At 39.4% G+C, this 18,145-nt stretch overlaps 1 protein-coding gene across 4 annotated transcripts in view; it reads right to left on the bottom strand.

The window, feature by feature from the left end:
• The window catches only part of CHD7 (chromodomain helicase DNA binding protein 7), a 184,457-nt gene that overhangs the window by 30,350 nt on the left and 135,962 nt on the right, over positions 1-18,145 (bottom strand). For all 4 annotated transcript variants that reach the window (XM_037803279.1, XM_037803280.1, XM_037803282.1 and 1 more), the window contains 8 exons: positions 15,179-15,293; positions 11,973-12,056; positions 10,372-10,509; positions 10,154-10,275; positions 9,554-9,797; positions 8,199-8,375; positions 3,933-4,076; positions 2,571-2,826 (listed from right to left, as the gene is read on the bottom strand). In XM_037803279.1, the coding sequence (XP_037659207.1) occupies positions 2,571-2,826; positions 3,933-4,076; positions 8,199-8,375; positions 9,554-9,797; positions 10,154-10,275; positions 10,372-10,509; positions 11,973-12,056; positions 15,179-15,293 (1,280 nt within the window). The remainder of the gene's footprint in view (positions 1-2,570; positions 2,827-3,932; positions 4,077-8,198; positions 8,376-9,553; positions 9,798-10,153; positions 10,276-10,371; positions 10,510-11,972; positions 12,057-15,178; positions 15,294-18,145) is intronic.

Genomic DNA, 18,145 nt, shown 5'->3' with positions numbered 1-18,145 from the left:
GACTCTTAAGACAGCCCGAATCATCGGGACAAGTTTACCCACTTTCAACCTTATTTTCACCCTCACATTAGGGCACCTAAAGTTGGACATTTCATTCTAATAAAGCCTGGGCCAATAACAGTAACCCGTGCATGCTACCCAGTTACTTTGCATTCAGCAGGAAAAAAATAACTGCTAACACGGACCAAGTGCTTATAATGTGCCAGAGATGGTTCAAGTAACCTAACCAGAAATATTAACTTGCAGTAAAAATATTTCCCATTTATATACAGTTTGTGTTGTACCACTTCTTCTAGATTTTTCCCTTCTGTTTTGCCTAAGTTGCCATTCTCAACTTGGGCAGATAGCTGCTGCTATTTTTCACAAGCACAGAAATACTGTCCTTTGCTACACTGAACTGTATTTTGATTGGGGTGGCTTTACTCTGCCACAACCAATACAAATTTTAATTTTGGCCTCTGAAATTAAAGACGTTCCTTGTAACTGAGCAATAAACACATGGTGAATTAGCATCGTCTCAGGATACCTTCTACTCCAGGCTGCGGATGAGAATGGACACAATATCCACGTACACGGCTGGGCAGCCGTGAGCCGATCGCATGTGCATGTGTATATCTACTTTTTTTTTTTTTTTTTTTTTTTTTTACAACAATGTCCCAACATAAAGGCATCTTTTAAGGACACCCATTTAACAGACACTTCACAACCTGTTTCAAGGACAGAAATGCTGACCATTAGGTGTGACAGATGAGAACAACTGTCACGGACACCAACCCTTAGTGAGTCGTGAGAGAATCTTGGAGAACAAGTGAACCACAGGCTGACCTGGAAGCTGTTGGCCTAAAAGAGATCCACTGGCCGAGTTGGGGGATGGGGGACCCTGTGATGCCCAATGCACAGAATTCTCATGCAGAAAAAACAAGGTATGCTTGATGGAACTGGGAACGGATAGCCAAGAGCCATGGCCATCTCCCCTTTCACACAACATCCTGCTGGCAGAGTTCAAGCCCTTTTGTCAGTGTACCCCTTTCCTTTCTTTCCCCTTGGAGACCACTATTATTTGCTTTCTTTTTACAAACATGTTAAATGCAAAAATGTGTGGGCGTGTACATGCACACAAAAGCTTAATTGCTCCAGTTCCCAACTCCATCTCCAAACTCTAGAATTGACTGGCTTCCTAAACTTAGAATTGCCATGCATGATTCTTGTTCTTAGAAGACAAAGTCAAAAACACAAAATTCAAAAGAAATCCATGGATGCCATACCACAGCAATGTCCTTGGGTTCTGTGCTCTGAGATTGCCTTACAGGCAGGGACCACTTTGTCCTCTGGCCAATTACAATTGTACACAGATATCCCAACTCTGACTTCAACCCCCTTTATTTAATTTGTATTAACTCACACTTGGACTACAGCAATGCCTCCTAACTGGTTTTTCTGCTTGCAGTCTCCCATCCGTTTTACACAATGTTGCCTGATCAATCATCCCAGATCACATTCCCCATCATTTCTCAGCTCAGAAGCTAGCAAAGGGTTCTCCACTGCCTGCAGAACAGAACCAACAGTCCTTGGCCTAGCTTTTCAGTCTTCCACTGCAGGCTCCCAACATGTCTAAGGTTTATTTTTTCACTGTTGAACAATTCTTTGGGCCGAGTTCCCCATTGTTTTCCTGTCTCCCTCTCTTTGCTTTGTTACTACTTTGGCCTAAATGCCCTTCCTTTTCTAAGCCTGCCTGGCAAAATCCTTCCCCCCCAAAGGCTTGTCTCAAATGCCATCTCTTTTAAAGGCGTTCCTATCCTCAAAACCCTTGACAAACCGTCACCTTGCTGAAGGGAAAGCTCCCTCCTTGCTCAGCTTGGCATTCTGCAGAGTATGCTTCACATAATAGGCAGGAAATAGTGACCTCATTAGCAGTTTGGGGAAATATAAATTTGGAAATAAATAATAGAGATTATTACCCATACCCATAACCCATAGTTACGTAACACTAAGAATTAAGTTCGGAAAACTGGAGGCCTGTAAATTAATCATCTGTAACTGGGAAAAATTATTATCAGTTTTATCATAATCTCTCGTTCTCAGGGAACAGCTGTTAGAGGCCCTAGGCCTGAGAGAAATATTAGGATACTTTCTTCTACCAAAGACTTCATATGGCTGCCTTCCCACACCAAGGTTCATCTTAACTTCTCTGATGTAAACACACACACATACACACACACACACACACACACACACACACACACACACACGAAAACCTCAGTCGGGGCTAATTTCTCTTTAGCTGTTGGTACTTCTGAAGACTTCCAGCCACAGAGAGCTAGAGTCCCCTCTCAAGGGGGTAAGAAGGAGGGAGGTAGGAGAAAGGCAAAGGTGAAATTTGGCCTCAGGGGTCAACTGGGACAAGGAACGCCATGAGCCTTTGGCCACCTCATTGGGAGGGACAGGAAGCTGGCAGACCCCACACTCCAGCAGGGTTCAGAGCCAGGACACATGCAATCTCGGTCCGGGGGCTGGGGGCGGGGTTCTAGGGCTTTGACAGTCGCTTAAAACAGGTTCAGAAGCGGGCTTACCATTGATAAGGTATGGATGATTGCAGCACTTTCGTAATTCCATCATAGTGTTTAAAAGGTTAGGGACGTTAGCTTGACCACCACCTTTGGAAAGAAACGTAAAATTCTTCTCAAGGATGGCTCGGTAATATTTCTTCTGAATGTTTGTTAGCTCAACTTCAATAATAGTCTCTTCTTTGGGGGCCAAGTTCTTTTCTACATCCTCCTTGAGGCGTCTCAACATCATTGGCTTTAGAATAGCCTGAAGTTTTTGCACCTAAAAAAGGACCTTAAGTAAATACTGGTGTCATGATTCGCTTGCATGTTAAGTCACAGGCTGATGTGAAACATCAGGATTATCGTATGTGTTTACCGTTTGTGTTCGTTTTTCACAATCCAGTAGGGTACGAAGGCACCGATTGTTCAGTACAGGAAGGGAATGACTCAGTGTCAGACTGACTTCACCTCTACACCCAAACAGCCAGAAGGCTTGGAAAGTTCACAGCAGAAAACAACCCAATGGGCTCACTTGGAAGCCACAGGGTTGATGAGGAAGAGGGAAAAGACAATGTTGTGGGAGGGCTATGCTGTAGTTCTCCTTCTTTCTGGAAAGAGCTAACAGGGCAAAAGGGAGTGGGCAGGAGCCAGCCGTCCCCTGCCCAGAGGGGCAATTAGGACTACCTCTCCCCGGTATCGTTTTCATTTTAGAAAAGCAAAACAAAACAAATCAAGACAGATTTCGCTTCGAACTAAGCTAAGAGGTTTTAGATAGCAGGTTAGGAGAGGGGCATTTATGGAAGACTGGACTTTCAAGCATACCTCCACAATTATTTCAGATACAGCACCCAGAATATCATAATTAATACCCATGTTACACTTTTCGCACGTTGAGACCTCGTTTATTTCACACAGAAACCCTGTGTGGTAGGAATGACCCCTTATTTCTCAAATGAAAACAGAAAGACTCAGAAGTAAGGAATGTGGCCATGTATATGCAGTTTGGAAATAAGACCAGAACCGCAAAACCCCAGGAGGCAAACAGCTCTACAGAGCGTCAGCAGCTTCTGAGACCATCTCTGAAAGGACACGCAGCCGAAACTCCTAACCTGAATAGCACAGCCGTCTCTGAAAGTTACACGAAAGGGTACGTGACCTCTCTACAAATCTCAACAGCCCTTCCTTAGGACGGACAAACAAACAAAAAGCCTTCATAATGTCGACTTGTGAGATGCAAGGAAGGACACAGAAGGCTCACTGCTTACAAAGTGGGGGAAAAATCGTGATATAATTTACCTTCTAAGACAGTTAAATAAGACTATTTTGCCATTTCATGGGTTCATCTTCAATCACACGACTAAAAGACAAAGCTGGCGTGGTAAGTACCTGCTCTTCAGTTTTCAGGTCACCAAATTCTTGCATGAAGGTGGTTTCTGAAGGGAAGCGACTTGGTTCCAAGAAGTGAAGCAGGCTGAACAGCTCTTCCACGGTGTTCTGCAGGGGCGTGCCCGTCAGCAGCACCTTATGCTCCTACGGCGACGCAAGGAAGGCAACTCACCAAAGCGGAACGGCAACCATGTCTTAAAACCAAAACCTCAATCTAGATATCCATTTCCTACATCTGTTTGTCACCGTAATCTGGCATCCACCCTGTGCAAAGGACAGGTACTAGGACAAGGACAGGCACATAAGGAGAACCTGGCTCCTGCTCAAGACAGGTACACCAGGGGCTTCCTGAGAGCTCTCCAGGGCTCCTGGACATTTTGTTTCATCCTGGGGTTATTAGGTCAGTATTTTAGTACCCAGCTTCCTAAGTCCTCTAAGTCTCCAGGCTTTTCCCCAGCGAAGTCAAGTTTTTTCCTCAAATCCCTGGACTCAGACAAAGCTCATATGCTTCTTTCTACTCTTTACCCCGAGAGTGCGTTCATCACCCCATCTGCTTCCTGCATGACTCACTTTTAGAGACAAAAGCTCTTCTACATGCAGCAGCAGAGGGAAAAATGATTGTGTTCTGCACAGATTTCAAACTAGCAACGAGGTCAGCTTGGTTTTAAATATCATGGTCACATAATATAAATCAGATGCTATTTCTGACTTTGTTTCTTTGCACCAAATTTGAGTATTTCTTTTAAATTAATTCTTCCGGAGCAGAGCTCTTTCCCCAGCTTTCCTTACGCAGTTGTAGCCCTGTCCTTCCCTCCACAGAGGAGCTGTGTGCAATGGTCAGTTTTAACGATGGTGAGATTATTAACCTTAAGAGCCTTATTATTTTCTACTTTAACCATTTGATGTACAGGACAGCTGACAGCTACCGCTAATAAAACTGTTTCAGAAAGTGTGTATACCTTCCGGTAGGTTCAAATGTAACATTTTGACTATCTTTAACTTGGAGTCTCACAATATTTTTGTGGCCAAGCAGAGAGTAAATGCTCAGTAGATCTTAGATGAACAACATAACTAAGGCTGTGCCAATTTTGAGTTGAAGCAGTTCAATATGCTTTTATTCCTCCTTTTCTCCCCTTTGAATGATGACATCTCTGAATCAGGAAGACGCATGGACCAACGTCATCCTCAGACTTGTTAAATTCTTAAAGAATAAGGAGCCTGCAAATTAATAGGATTTTCTCACTGAATAACCGTACTAGTGTGAATTGCAGGCCATGATCACGGACATGCTCAAGGCCTGAAGAACTTTATCCAACTGTTTTGTTTTTTTGTTTTTTTTTAACACCATCACTGAATGGCAAAAAAGTGTTAGTTCAGTGGAAGCGCTGTACTAAGACAAAAGATGGTCTTCCAGCAATTTTTACATCCTTTATTACTGTGTTAAATTTGAATCCTGAACCCCTAACCAAAGGCTTCAGAAAAAGCCTTTTAACTTTTTATTATTTCAAAATAACTGTATTTGGGAAAAGGAAAGGAACTCCTTTTGTTTTCACCCTGCTTCCCCTTGAGGGCTGTTTAATAGCCAGTTAAACTCAATGATTACACAGATGACAGTTGATGAGTAGGTGAATAATACCAGGTTTCAAGTGTAACTGGGTAAAGAGCAACTAATATACAATTAATTCACACAGGAACACAAAATGGAAGGGACTTAGACTACCAAGCTCATCACCTCCAAGCTCCACTATGCCAGCATAAATGCCGTTAGCTTGAAGACGGTACCATTCTGTTTAGCTCTGACTGGAGTGATGTCCACTTAATTCCATTTTGTGAGTCTCTTTAATTTTTGCGGGGCCTCCTCAGTGAAAGATGAGATAACGGATTCAGTGAGGACCCACTACACCACCACTGTTTTCCCGTTTTCCCAACTCAACAGTGAGGGGCAAGGGGACCTTTTTGTTTCTCCAGAGTTCCTATGGTGGTCTGTGAAGACCTGGAAATGGCCCTCAATATATCACCCTAACAGACTTTCCTTATGGTGGGAGGGTGAAGACGCTCATCCGCCTTCCCTTCCTGAGAATGCACTTTGAAGAGAATCCCCGTCAAGCACATTTTCATCATAACTCAGTCTATTTCAGATAACACTTTACTGCAAGCTGCTCCATAGCTTGATAGAGTCACTACTCACTAGTTTGACTGTAATTTATTCTAGGAAAGAAGAATAAAAAATGGCAAATGTTTAAGTTATCATGATGTTTACTTTAAATTAAGGATTTAGAGAACAGGCAGTGAGCTGTTCAGAACTGGACATAAAGTATAGTTCTATTCCAATTCTGAACACTGAGAATGACTTCCATCTTGAAAACACCTCTTCAGAGATAAAGGTTCTTGATCATCAGGAAAACAAATCTTTTGTTCACTGGCTAATCAGAGCTTTGCAAGAATGAAGCACAGGTAGGCCACGTCCTTGGGGCAATCGGCAGGGCTCTGAAAGCTGTGATCCCCAGGATGGGTGGCCTCTGGCACAGGACAGCCTTCTCCGTTTACCCGAGTGTGACACACACACGTTATCATTTTCCACGTGTGCCCTTATGTGAAAAAGGTTAAGGATCACTGCCACATGTAACAAAAAATTTATCTGGGAAATAGACTTTAATCCATTAATGAGATCTGAGTATAAATAGAAAATTCATTGACGTCTCCCACTGACAATTAGATTTGTTTGAGGTTGACAGTTAAATTAATTTGTACCCACAAACAGAGGGTGAGTTTGCAGTAAGAATTTACTATCTGGGCACGTGATAGAACACAGCTTAGATGAGCTCAGTCGTCAGATGACAGCGTCAACCTTCAGGAAATGGCTGTATAACTGACGAGCACATGGCCCACTGTGAAGGTGGACTCTCTGCTGGGGAGACGGAGTTATTTAATGAGTGTTAGGTTTGCCTGCAAATCCAGGACGAGCGCAATATGGTGTTAAGGTATCACCTGGAGAGGCCAACCACAGCCTTCAGATTTTCTCTTTTCCATATGCCTTCTCATGTCTTCAAGACTGTACGCAGCTTCTAAGTGTTCTGGGTCATGTTGTGGATTTGGTTACCAAATAATATAAAATAGTTTGAGAATGCTCCTACCACTCACGTGGAAGAAAAATGGGAATTCCATCCTAAAGAGGATAATTCAGGCAGACTTTTTCCTTTGAACAAAACTAGATTTTGTTTGGTTGTTTTTTAATTAAAAGAATGGCTGGCTAATCCAATCCCCTTAGTTTAAGAATAAAAGAAGCCGCTTCAAAGAAATAGCTGCAACAGAAAGCTTTTAGGTATTCTTTCTGGTAGTACCAGCCTTCAGTTAAAAAAAAAAATTTATGTTGCCATGAAAATATAGAATATTCCTTCCCATCTCAAACTTTCAATTAACAGGAGGTCAAACCAAGCTACAAAAGTCAAGATTTGAAGAGATTTTAAAAAATCTTTTTGTAATTTTCTGAAATTTATATTAAAAAAAAAAAAAGACATGCTAAATGACAATAATACTGCTTTCAAAATTGACATTAAAAATGAAAAACAAATGATCCTAATCCACCTCGTAAACTACGAAGTGGAAAGAAGCCTGAGGAACAATTGTAGTCACGTAGCAATTTCCATTTGGAAATCATACACACAGAAGTGTTGGGCAGAAAACCAGCCAAATCCCACGACTTACATAATTCACTATCCCATGATACTCCTACTGGAAAAAAATCTAGAGAAATACCAGAAAGACCTGGAAAAGCATGGTGTGGACTAAAACTCCAGCTCAAGTTCAAGGGCTTGTAATACTCCAGAGTTCTAAGTGGCTGTGCAAAACTGAACTCATCCCTGACAGCCTACCCAACTTACTGAGAACTTGCACCTCCAAGACCTACTGGACATAGAGTGCCAAAGCCTATGAGCCCAGGAACATAAGTGGATTATCTTCACTGAGGTAAAGCTTGGCCCATTTATAACCAAAGGGGGAAAGCAAATACTAGAAACACATTTCAGAGGAAATATCCGGACTCAACTCTGCTGTGGTACTACTGTAGCAAAGATACCAGCAAACAAAGTAAGAATTGGGAAGAGACCAGCTCTCTTCCAGTAAGGGAAAGCTCAGGAGGACCTATCACGTATTCGGTAGGCTTTGCAAGGACCCTTCACTGGCAGCCCTCAAGTTCAGAGCAGCAGAAATCGCAAGACAATAGCCAGTCTACTCGGGTTCAACGGAATGGCCAATCTGACCACTGACCAAGTCCATCATCTTGAGTCCCTCCAAGAGCTTGCAGTTCCTATTCTTCAGCCTGTGGGCTTCGTCGATGACCACGCAGCGCCATGGAATATTCCGCAGCTCAGGACAGTCGGTCAAGATCATCTCAAATGTAGTGATGATGGCATGAAACTTATAGGACCCCTTTATCACGCGACCCTACAAGAACAACCCTGAATTATTATTAAGCATTAAAGAGTACATTAGTAACCTTGAGGGTGAATAAATAGCATAAACATACACATGTATCCCTTTGGGGAACTCTTTAAGTAATGCTCATGATCTTCTGTTTTCAAGGGTACTTTGGAGGTTTTAAGTGGTCATGGTGTAATACAAGGATGTTAGAAAATTGTTAACAAAATTTCTAATCCAATTTCCTCAGAGATCACATGCAGTTAAGTGTCACTCTGTGTACCCACTCCAGTCCCATCCTAAACTGCAGAAGGCTAAAGGCTGAAGGCCAAAGCTTGGGTGCATGCTAACTTTTTAAAAACTTGGAAGCTTCTTAAAACTTTTTTTACTTTTTGATTTTTTGTATTCAAAACCTTTTTCAAAATTCTAAAATGAAAAAAAAAATTCACTTAAGATAGTACTTTTAATACTTTCCCAAATCTAAACCCCAAAATAGGTTTCTATATTTTTTTCTCCTTTAATTATTTAATTGTAGGTCAGATTTTACACTTAAACAAGCACACAAAACAAAACTCTTTCCCATTTCCAGTTAGGGACTTGAACTTATTACCTATAGCTTAAAGTATGGTTAGCACACATTATTCTTCCTTCTTTTTCATGTCACTTATGTTTCCCTGTCAGTAACAGAGTAATTGCATACAGGTAACTAGAATAAGTAAACAATTACAGCAAAATTGCTGCTAAGAGCCAATGTCTAAATTTCTCCCTTCAAATGTACTTCACCCAGTGTATCACATATTTCAAGGACTTTTTACATGACTAATATTTTACACATCTAGTAATATTATGATAGAATAGTCTTTCTATTCACATTTTATAACACAATTTTTAATTTAGCTTTCTTGCAGACTGGCAAAAAAATACACAATTAGCATATCAATACACTACATGGATTTCAGTGGTCATGCAAGGTAAAAAATTTCACTCCTTACTCTGATAAGCAGAATGACCAAAGCTGTAAAAATAAAAAAGAGTTGTATTCCTAAGATGTAGAAGGGTACTCTAAACATAAATTAGATAGGAAATTTTAAGCAAACTTCTCAACTTGGCAAAATTTAGACCTTTCCAAGTCACTGAGACCATTTTAGCTCCCACTTTGTTAAAATAATGCAATTCGCACCCGGAGCAGCATCCGTGCCACTTACCTGCGGGTCTTTGAAGTACATTTCATACACCTGAATGGTCCTACGACTGGCTTGGCTCCCGTGGTACACCACCACGTTCAGCTCCGTCCAGGTACGGAATTCCCTCTCCCAGTTGGGGATTGTGGACAGCGGGGCAATTACTAAAAAAGGGCCATGGATTCCTTGCAAATATATCTCATAGAGAAATGTAATGGACTGGATGGTTTTTCCCAAACCCATTTCATCTGCTAAAATGCAGTTTCGCCTTTGGGAGGGAAACAAAGAGACTAAAGTTTAATGAATACAGATATTAGATGTTGCAGCCTTTTCACAAACTATAAACTATTAGTATCACAAAGGCACATCCCTGTGGCTTTAGCTGTTCTCTTAGATTCAATAAAATAACACTGGCATACAAAATTCTCCAAGTAGTAAAAATTATTTCTACATACATCTATCAATCTCTGTACTAATATTGTTGAATATTAAGTATATTTCCAAGACTTGCTGTATTCAAAATATTACTAGAGTTCTTTTTGATTAACTAATATTTTTAGGAACTACAAAGGTAAAGCACGACAGACATTTTTTAAAATGACAGGAAAAAAACGCTTTACGTACATGTTGTACCAATTGAAAAGTAGCCAGTTTACTCCCTCCAACTGGTATTCCCTGAGTTTGTTATTGTTTTTATACTCCCTGGAACTCTCCGATTTCTTCCAATCATCAGCAGGAGGTCGCTCCTGTTTCAAATATAGTAAATCCCATTAGTGGTTTCTCAAAGACTGCACCACCTCGCTATTTTCAAATTAAATCCTCTGCCGTGAGCCAATTCTTACCACACGCTCTGTTTCCGGCTCCCTGGACATTAGTTTCTCGAACTCATCAATCTTGGCTTGATCAATGTCCTGCCTTAGCTCCCATGTGCTGTCCTCATAAGGGAGTGAGCACCACTTCACCAGATAGTGAGTCACAGGCTGTGCCAGGTTTAAATAAATGAGAATTGGATTCAACCAAAAAAAAAAATTCTAAGGAAAAACATGGTCTCTACCTCCCTTAATGATCAATACATACTACTCCAGAAACTGCAGGGCTGATTTGCTGGAAGTTTCAAAACTATGACCGTTAAATAGTAGGCCCTAATTACAGTCTCAAATCTAAACTGGAAACTGTATTACTGGGTATTATCAAAATGGGTTAATTTTAACCGAAACCATTGGTGAGCAATATTCGAAAGCCAAAAAGTATGAAGTGGCTAGTAGTAACAAGAGCTTAATTTGAGTCTTATTCTTATATAAGCAAATCATTCATCAAGTGCCTGACTTAGACGTTTATAGTAAATTACCTTAGTATATTTACTTATTTACATAATTAGCTAGTTTTTCTGAGAATGAAAAATAAGCTTAAATTTATCAGCATCTGTGCCTTTTTCCTGAAGAGAGAGCTACTGTTTGTATCCAATCACTTTAAAATATCTGAGGTCCCAAAGACTGGAGGAAAAATATTTGGGGTGAATTGGATTTCTTTGTCTTCCTCTAGAAAATACTCTGATTTGTTGCCCTTCATTTCAGGACCCAGGTACACTGACCAGAAGGTTGTGATGTTAAAAACTTTTGCTGTTCTCTGTAAATATGCTATGAAGCAAATTTCTTCTAAATGTAAGCAAAGCTAGAAGAGTAAACATCATACTACAGATGTGGTCTTTGAAACCTCACAGAGTCACAGGATGCCGAGTCTGGAGTAAAAGGGGAGTTCTGCACAGACCCTCTCTAGAGTTGTCAGACGAGCTTCCAAAATCCAAACACTTTCCACATAAAGCTCAATTTACACGAAGGAGTCAGGACTAGCAGAACTCAAGGTGGGCACATCGTTAGCAAGAAGCAATGCTCGGAAGCCAGTGGACTTCTCCTTATTCTCCATTCCTTGTCAAAGCTCCTTTATAACCTCAGGGGAGTTTGCAAGGCAAGACGAGTGTGCCAAGACTGGGATCTCATAAACAGAAATATTTTATACTGTCCTCTGCAGACCACATTAAACTTCGCTGACCCACTTTACTACGGATGCCCAGTGCTATCTACCATTCAACCCCATCCGGCTACAAGGCACTCTTAATCACATACGGGAAATTAGACGTATGCCAAAATATACTGAATTCTTTATTGATCACATTCTGGATTCTGCAAAATTTCAAAGTATTGGTTTCATATTGATTTTTTATAAAAGCTCTCGAACTAATCATAAAAGACATTTAGCACCATTATTAAATCACAAAACTTATATTATAGTAAGTGGGTAAGCTTGGGTTAAATTCAGACCAGGTGGGCCGTGACCCAAGGCTCTGTCTGGGACTAGGTCGTGGCTTGCACACACCGTTCCCTGCAAGCGCACATGCGCGCCTGCACCCCACCCCTAGACACCCCTAGGGATCATCTCCCGTTACCTCTCCCCGGTCGTCCGTGCTACGGGCAAAGTCCATTATCCGGTCAACCTCCACATAATCTGGATTAAAAAGCTCATCCTCAATCTGCACCAAAGGAGGGAAAACACATTAAAATGCTTATTTACCTCCTGAGAGTTAACACTATTTCACTTTTCACCAGGCACTGATATTTTGGGTCACGGCAATACAAAATTCATATTTGGCAAATTCTAATACATTAATTGAAATGCGACAATTGAACAAAACCATTCCCCGTGAGGAAATCAGACTTCTCAGACTTTGTTAACTGGGTCTTTTAATTACTGTGTGAAACCTTTTACTGTGAGAGAATGTTTAAGAATATTTTAAATGAAGTGTGAAATTACAATTCACTAATGAGCAATCCAAAAGGCTTATGGCAGGCAATGCATTTAGCATTTTTGAAACTCCAGCTTGCAATAAAGAACCAAGGCCAGGCAAACCAAGTGCTGCTGGAGCTTGTCATTTACAGAATGTTTTTCAGAAGCTAAAAACACCAAAACCAGAGGATTTCATATTTTGGCGTGGACAGAGCCTACAACGTTGGTCATCTCTGCCAAATCAATATCGGTACCTCATTAGTGTAATGGTCTTGTCACTGTCCTAGGCATTCTAATGATTTATTTGTACAGAACACAGGGTGTTTGTGTAAAAGTATTAAGAATAAAGAAATGAGGCTCAAATAATTGAGTCACTGATTATTAACATTATTATTATTAATATATTGAATGTTAATTTATCTTTTAAAAAGTATAGTAATACTGCTTGCTTGGAAAGTTACCTCATTCAAGAGAACAGAATAAGGCTCAAAGGGAAGTTACAGACCAAATCGAAAGACCCATTACTAAATGTTCCTATCGATGAATTTATCAGTAATCGAACTCTATTAAAATACTCTGAAAAACCTATTAGAAGTCCCTTAGACACCATTTTTAGTCAGGCTGCTCAGTCAGTCTGCTCAAGGAGTAAAAACTGTCTCCAGAATACCATGCCCACCTGAAATGCCCAGTTCAGATGCTTTTAACTGTGAATTATGAAAGAAAAAGCATAAAAACAAAAGTGTGTTTCAACTGCCTTGAACATTGCCACAGAGGTGATTGGTAAGACAAACTACCCACCTTTCAGTTAATCCAAAATATATTAATATTTTAATACATTGGCCTTGTCAAAAGCTTCTAGATTTAGGTACACAATATGTATTTACTATTCATATATAGCAAATGCACTAAAACTTCCCATAAACTAGGTTTTGATAGCAAGAGTCTCTTTTAGGACAATTTGTTGAACAGAAGCTTTCATATTCGGTGAATTAAAATCCATAACTTTTCCTAAACACTTCCACCCCTTTAGCTGAGTAATCTTACTGCCAGCAGGCATGTGGTGAAATTCCTAGTCTCAATCATCTTTTCCAATAGAGAGTTTAGTTGCAGCAGACTTACCAGGAAAGCTAAGGTGAATGTAAAAGCAGGCATAACTGAAAACCCCAATAGCAGAATCATGCAATGCCTAAAGATACACCCCATCAATGGGATCCGTCACACAGATGCGTCTGTGTGTGTGCACATGCGCACGTGAGAGAGGGAGAAAGGGGCATGTTATCCTTCTCTGCTAACTCATGGACCATCTTTTCAGACTCGAGTGTAAGCTACTTCCATTCAGGACAGAACTTCAGATTCCTAATTGCTAAGTTACCAGCAACATAACTTTGGAAGAGGTGACTCATGTGGATAGGTTATACAGTCAGGGTCAGGCCCAATCCCCTAACTTAATCTGCCTAGAGGAAACAGAGTCCGCTGTTTGTAATAACTTAATAAACAGGGACCAGGATCTAAGGTCGGGGAAGGGGGGACTACCACTGTGCTCGTTCCTTTTCCCACATAAAAGGCTGGCAGAACTTTGCCTACAGTTCTTTCTAAAAGGAAGCTACTGATTTCAGTTTGTCCAATGTCACAAAAACATAACTTGCATTTCATTAAGAAGGGCCAGAAAAACAAAACGTCACGGTATTTTCCTAGAAGCAGCCCTTTCAAATAGAGAATCACCTTAATATTCTCCAAGATGTAAGAAGTGAGTCACCTTCAAGTAATTCCATTTCCCTAGGTGGTAACGAACAGCTCAATACTCAGAATAACAGGGGCTGTCACGCAAATGTATGTCGAATAAAACAACAACAATCTGATTTCCCATCTAATTCAAACTTTACAGTCTGCCTCTTGGGATCATGGAAGTCAGATTCCAGGAAAACAGACACTTGTCACCTGAGGTTATAAGGAATTTATGGCTTAAAAGTACTGAACACTCTTCTGCCCCACCCTCTCCATCTCCAAAAAAGGGGTAGGGGGTGTGAAGAGGTTGATAAACAGGCACTGTGTTGCATCAGATTTCATACTTCTTTACAGTTTACATTCTTTTCACCCTTTTATGAAGAAAGACGCAAATGCATCAGCTAGTCTAATCTTTCCGTTGTGAGGTGGTGTTTGTTTTGTCTTTTTCTTATCTATGGGAGGCTGTAAGTGAAATCAAGTTGGTGAGCCAAAGTCCACAGACTCTGTGAGAAGCATTTTTCTTTTCAATGTAACCGACTCTGGTGAGGGAAGCCTGACACTTCTTGCAGACGCAGATTTCCTTCCTTGTCCCAGGTTTTGCTGCCTTTCCATAATAATTAATAACCTACAATAAAGGGGCCCGAGCAGAGATATTACACCACCTTCTGCACGGCAGCCCCTCATTTGTGGAAATGTGACCGGTGAATTCTGTGCTACCAGGCCCTGACTTAAACAAAAGAAATGTGCCACACACCTTCCCCAGTAGAAGTTCATCTTTCACACCCGAGAACTTGTGCTTAAGGTTTAATGTCGTTTTTAACTTGCTAAATCTCAATAGAGCTTTCACCCACTTAATTTTTTCATTGTTTGCTAACAGCATTTTCTTTACAAGATTTTAATCACACCATCACCGCTATTTCCACACAATATCATAAGGACCAGTATCTTCTAAACTAAGCAACAGGAAGGAGGAGAAATTTCCTGTTTACAAATTTTTTTTAGCAATAACCAGTTACCAATACCCAAGAAACAGCACCACATGAGGAAAACTAGTTTTTCTTAATAATTTACTGAACTAAAATTCAAAATTCAGAACATTTTAATAAATTAAATACTGTACAAAATTAAACAAGCACTTCATACCTCTGAAAGGAATTTGTTCTGGCCCTGCTTTGCCTTAAATCGTTTAATCTTTTGCTGAATTCTCTTATCTTTTTCCAGATCTTCTACAGATGCCCACTGACAATGAAGGTAAGAGCTAAAAGAATAAAATAATATCCTTGAAACATGTTGAAAATAATTAATCCCTTCATATATATGTCTTTTATTATTCAAGAAAATCAAACTAAACAGATCATGATTAACAAAATAACCTGTTTAAATACCCTCAGAGGCTGCTGAGGAACATTCAATATAACCACTAATGTTTGGGAATAAGAAAAGAAAAGCAATAATAGTGTCTAAAATTGGCCTTCTGTCCTGAGCCTCCAGCCCTCCTACCCATTTAAAAAAAAAAAAAAAAACAACATAAAAAACAGAAAAGGATCTAAAAACAAGCCATTTTCATTAGTGAATGGATTATACTTCAATACAAAACAATTAGCACTACAGGGTGGCCCTAATTATGAATTTATATTTCGAGCCTCTTATCATCAATTGAGAAAGAAAAGGTTTCTAGCAAGTTAAAAAAAAATCCAAAATTAAAACAGCAATTTCTTTGGTGATAAGGGCTGTAGTGTGTCCTTGATCCATGCAAGGTCCATCAAACTGGACCCAATGGTAAACCTAATTTAGTCCTTCTAGAGGAACTGGGGTTGGAAAGAAGCTCGGTTCACTCCCTGACCCCGGGCCCCTCACCAGCTCCTCATCAGTTCCTGCTCCCCAAGTTCTTCTAGGAGCTCTGAAATGACATCCTTGTGAATTCTTTCTCTACCTAACATTGACCCTGTCCTTGCAAGTCCCCTCCTTTCCAGATTCACCGTCCGTCTGCTCCCGGATCCTGCTGTATCCTCCCTACCCTTAACTTGAATTTGCTTCATCCTCCTTTTTTCCTTCCCGAGGCTCACAGGTACATAGTCAATGTTTTATGGAAACTCTGACATTCTTTTGTTTGGTATTTCAATATTCTTTTGTACTATAATCCTTTCTCATCCCCTAAAAGCCCTGATTGTCTATTACTTCTCTTTCTGTTGATGATAATAAAAAGAAACGAGATCCTGGAATACACAGCTATTATAAAATCAAGGTAATACTGCTCTTAGAAATTATGTAACAGTTTTTAAAAAAAACTTCCAAAAATGATTAGTGATATGGAAAATGCTTATGATATTGAGCTTCTTATAATTTACATTTGCATAAGTTCTAATATGCATGTTCAAAGGTAGGCCTGATTTAGTTCTTCTAGAATTGGTTGAGGGAGAAAAGGACTGTAAATACATATGCCTTAAACAGATATGAACTGCTTTAGACCCTGTATAAACACACAATAGACCAGACGAAAATGCATCAAAATGTTAATGATGATCAGTTTGGATGCTAAGATTGTTAGTATTTTATTTTCTACTTTCAACTTATATTTTCCAAATTTCCTGATAAATAATATGTAACTGTCATAATCAGAAACAAATATTATAAAAACAGCCTATGGAGTCTCCTAATTACTTGATTAGAAAATGGCATATGTGTAATCAGTCTTCTCGTCTTGGCTGAGGTGAAAACGCTTTTTGCACACCACCAGTGTGGACATGAGCTGGAGACAGGCACTTAAGAACTGGGTCCAGCCCCAGTTCTACCTCCTAGAAACAAGGCTGAAATTTTCACAGTGACTCCACTTTTTTTCCATCAGTGCCTCCCTGATAAGAACCCACCAAGAAAGCTAAATCAGGGGGAGTAAGGATATGAAAAAGGGCCAAAGGTGGACTGCTATGTCTTAGTAGATAATTAAGGGGTGAAAAAGATAGTCCTGGAAGACTAGCACAAAAACATAAGAATAATGTTAATGAAGCAGTAAATTCTAATTAAAATATTAGGAAGCTAATAAGAAATAGTCCCTACATACAATACAATTTTTGGTCACTTTGGAAAATAAAATTTCATTTTAAAACACAAATGATGAAATCCATTTTAAAACTACACAATATTAGTAAATCTAAGGAGAAAAAAAATCACACAATTATCTCCAAATATGATGAAAAATTCAATACCCGTTTTGGATTTTTTAAAAATAGGAATTAATAGGTACTTCATTAACATAATAAAATATATAGACCTTTGTACTAAAGCCAGGATCTTACTAAATGGGAAATTACCACAGGCTTTTTCATTAGAATCAAAAACAAGACAAGGTAGCCCACTATGTCCACTATCATTCACTATTGTATTTGAGATATTAACCAATGCAATTAGGCAAGAGGAATCAGTAAGAGGCATAATAATTGGAATATAAGAAGAAAAACTATCTCTATTTTTGGACAATATGATACATACCTAGAGAACCCAGGAGAATCAGTTAGAAAACTAATTCAAACAATAAAATAATTCAGTAATGTAGCAGGATATAAAACAAATATAGAGAAATCAAGAAGCCTACATTCATATAAATAATAACTAATCAGAAGGTAATACTAGAGGAAATCTCATTTACAATACCAACCAAGATAAAATACTCGAATTAATTTAATAGGAAATGTGCAAAACTGACATAAGGAAATATTTAAAGCACTCAAAAAGACACAAAAGTAGACTTGAACAAATGGAAAGACATATTTACTTGTCTTTATAAATCATGAATTAGTAAATTTAACACAATCCAAAGAAAATACAAACAAGTGTTTTCATGAACATGGACAACTTAACACTGGACTTTATATATAAAAACAAACATGTAAGAATAGCCAGGAAGACATTAAAAAAAGAAAAACTATTAGGGCAAAACTAGATGTACCAGATAGTAAAATATACTATAAAGCCTCTATAAGTAAATGAGTGTGGTTCTGGCTTATAAATAGACAGATAGATCAAAGGATTAGAGTAAAGTACAGATACAGAGACAAATTAACACGTAGCTTCAGTACATGGTAATAGTTGCATCACAAATCATGGGGGCAAATA

This window comes from Choloepus didactylus, chromosome 14 (assembly GCF_015220235.1).
Source record: "Choloepus didactylus isolate mChoDid1 chromosome 14, mChoDid1.pri, whole genome shotgun sequence".
Lineage (NCBI taxonomy): Eukaryota > Metazoa > Chordata > Mammalia > Pilosa > Megalonychidae > Choloepus > Choloepus didactylus.
This window is presented reverse-complemented; position numbering and strand designations above follow the sequence as displayed.